Source organism: Buceros rhinoceros, unplaced genomic scaffold (genome assembly GCF_000710305.1).
Source record: "Buceros rhinoceros silvestris isolate BGI_N320 unplaced genomic scaffold, ASM71030v1 scaffold1367, whole genome shotgun sequence".
Lineage (NCBI taxonomy): Eukaryota > Metazoa > Chordata > Aves > Bucerotiformes > Bucerotidae > Buceros > Buceros rhinoceros.
Genome location: NW_010423796.1, coordinates 151783 through 155118, shown reverse-complemented (window position 1 = coordinate 155118; position 3336 = coordinate 151783). Strand labels below are relative to the sequence as shown.

The window sequence follows — 3336 nt, the reverse complement described above, 5'->3', positions numbered from 1 at the left end:
ACCAGTTGTAATCTCCAATTAGCACACTCCCTAAACCGGGCTCCCAACACCGGGGCTGAGGAGGAGGGTTTTGTCCAAGATAAACAGAGTAACACATTTTGGGGAGGTTAACTTTTTCATTCCAATAAAATATCACAGCAATGTAGCCAAATTACATAATTATTAACAGATGAGGGCACAAGAAGATTTTATATAAATGTTTTTTATGACAATTCTTTTCCTTTTCGCGAATTCATTTGTACGTATTGCTGGAGAAACTGACTTGCGAAGGGCCTTAAAAACAATTCTCTCTCACGTCTGGCTCCGCGGTGGAAAGGAAGTGAACAGAGTGCTCTTTCATCTGCTGCCTGGGCTTCAGATTGCCCAACCGCAGGAGAAGAGCCTGCTGAAAGCTTCCTCTATCCAAAGAATGGACACAACCACAGGTTCTTTGGGTCCGCGGGTGCAAGGCTCATACGCTGCGGGAGGTACCTTAGAAATTACGAGCTGAAGAGTAGGCTACAAAGGGCACCTTCTCTGCCCTCGTTATAAATCAAAAAGGAAGAAAAAAATCAGTGCCTTATGTACTCACAATGCCTAGGAGAAGATACAGCTCGTCTAGCAGGCTGCATCCACAGAGATGGAAGCTCTCTTGAGAACATCTCAAGAACATGACACTGCTCAGAGTACCACTTTTCAGCCACTAACCAAACACCAACACGGATTTGCTTTGGCCGTATTTTTCAGTGCACACAAAGCCTGTCAGGAACCTGGGAGCAACAGTCAAATTGGTATTTGGTATTTGGTGGGATGGCAGCAAATCCGCTCCTGTCAAACAATGTTTGAAGAGTGGCAAAGTTCTCCTAAGCATAGCAAACAACGTATTTAAAACCAATTTCCCCCTGCAATGCCTCCATTTGCCCTGAATAATGAAGTTACTGTGGCCAAAGAAGAATTCTTGGATAAAAACTATACAACCGAGAAACATGTGTATTATTACTGTCTGCAGCAGTTGGAGAAAATATCTCTTTATGCCTCTGTGGCCTTCATGAAGTAACTCTGTGGTTGTCACCCAAATCCATCCATCACTGGCCTACTTTCTACCGCAGACAACGCACTTCCTAACTAGGTGAACACCAACAAAAGTCTTGCAGCAACATGGATGGAAGGAGCAGCACTCCCTCATCGTCTTTAAAGCACAGCCCAGCGCCAGCACCAGTCTCGTGGGCAGCGCAGAGTTACTCACCAGGACAGAGTATATGTGCAGGCATCGGTACACCGGGGAGAAGTCCACCAGGTCCTGGGCCCCAGGAACCTAGAAGACAGCAGGAGATCAGTGTGGGATATGCAGAACACACAGAGGTAAGCGCAGCTCTAATATATCACATCTAGTTAATCCAATACATCCAAGTCCCACCAAGAGCGACACCAAGATTTCAGTCATGCAACAATTAGAGTGATTATTGGTATCTACCTATATCTGACTATATCTATAGTTTTTAAAGTTTCTGAAAGTAGGAAAATTTCCTTTAACATTGCTTTCGCTCCATTTACACTGTCTGAAGAAATCACATTGCAGCGTTTGACCCTCTGTTAGCCAGCTCAGCAGAGATTTCATTTTAACCAGAGTCTTAAACACAAGTTTAAGCATCCTGGCACAAGCTGTTCGGGTACTTATGCAACAGGGGGAAAAAAACCCAAACCTTATTCTCTAGATTTCTAGTTTAAGTTCTCTAAATGCAGAAATTCTACTTTTTAGTGTTATTTTTTTCCTTAAAAAAAACCGCACCACACAGACTCCGACACCTTTCAACAACATAGTGAATCTTGCACATGGAGAAGGAAGCTCATTTTTGAAGGGTAGGATGGAAGGAGAGGAAAGATCAGAGAATAAATTTGCATACAAGAAGCTTGTGTCCTTTAGAGATGTTCAAGCCAACACAGTATTAATCTTGCTGGCCACGGCATAAAGCTAAGGCAACCATCCTTCTCCCCGGTGAGGAGGGGAGTGTTCTGTTGACATGTGGTGGAAAAAAAAGGGAGAGAGATGAAAGGGACCAATGGACAGGCCTGGGAAACATGTTTATTTTATATATTTTTAATTAAGCTTAAGAGGCATTTCTGCTAAAAAGGAGGTAGGATGAAGGAAAGAGACGTTTCTAGCTGGATGAGGGTACACCAGCCTCAAACAAGCTGCCCAAAGTGCCTGGGGCGAGTGGTCCTCCTCAGCTAAAGCAATGGCTTCAAGCAGGGGAGTGAAGCAGTTGCGGGCTGGAAAGGGAAAACAGAGGGTTTTGTTAAAGGGCCTCCTGTGTAATGTGGAACTGCAGCTGCTAAAGAATCTTCTCCATACAATGAAACTCAGTCCTCAGCTACAGAGTTCTTGGTTAAAATTGAAACAATGAAAGAAGCTACAGAGAGACAGACAGAGCAGCAACACACGGCGTGGGAGCATCCCATCCCACACCACCAGCATCGCTTCAAGAGCTCCAGAAACTTGACAGTCTCGGCCTGGTGGTGCAGGGAGGGGAAGCAGCCGGCTCACTGGGAACAAGGCGGCAGAAGGCATTACTGGGGCACGGCATGAGCCTGCGCATCCATCTTGCTGGGCTTTCCTCCTCTCCTTTGCACTCCATTATGCCATTTGACACCTTTGTCTGTGACATCGACAGTGGGATTGAGGGCACCCTCACCAAGTTTGCAGATGACACCAACCTGAGTGGTGTGGCCAACACACTGGAGGGACAGGATCCATTCAGAGGGACCTGGACAGGTTTGAGAGGTGGGTCTGTGTGAACCTCTTGAGGTTCCACAAGGCCAAGTGCAAGGTCCTGTCCCTGGGTCGGGCAAACCCCAATACCAGCAGAGGCTGGGGGTGAAGGGCTGGAGAGCAGCAGAGAAGGACTTGGGGTTCCTGAGGCAGGAAAAGCTGGACAGGAGGCAGCAACATGCTTTCACAGCCCAGAAGCCACCCGTCTGCTGGGCTCATCCCCAGCAGCGTGGGCAGCAGGTCGAGGGAGGGGATCCTGTAGTGCTAGAAGACAAGTGATGATGGTTTTAAACTGAAAGAGGGAGATTTAGATCAGATGTAAGGAAGAAATTCTTCCCTGTGAGGGTGGTGAGACCCTGCTCCAAGTTGTCCAAAAAGGTGGTAGAAGGCCCATCCCTGGAAACACTCTAGGTCACGTTGGACTCTGGGGGTCTGAGCAACCTGCTCTAGCGAAAGGTGTCCCTGTCCATGGCAGGAGATTGGAACTAGATGATCTTTAAGATTCCTTCCAACCCAAACCATTCTGTGATCAGAGCAGCTCTCACAGACAGGCTAAGCCGACTCAGCAGGGAGGGAGAAGGTGGCTG

General features: G+C 47.2%; 1 protein-coding gene across 1 annotated transcript in view; it reads right to left on the bottom strand.

Annotated features, from left to right (window-relative positions):
• Positions 1-1225: 1225 nt before the first annotated feature.
• The window catches only part of LOC104497294 (exocyst complex component 6B-like), a gene marked incomplete at both ends in the record, with an annotated part of 107196 nt that continues 105085 nt past the window's right edge, over positions 1226-3336 (bottom strand). The window contains one exon of the mRNA XM_010140532.1: positions 1226-1294. Coding sequence (XP_010138834.1) covers positions 1226-1294 — 69 coding nt within the window. The remainder of the gene's footprint in view (positions 1295-3336) is intronic.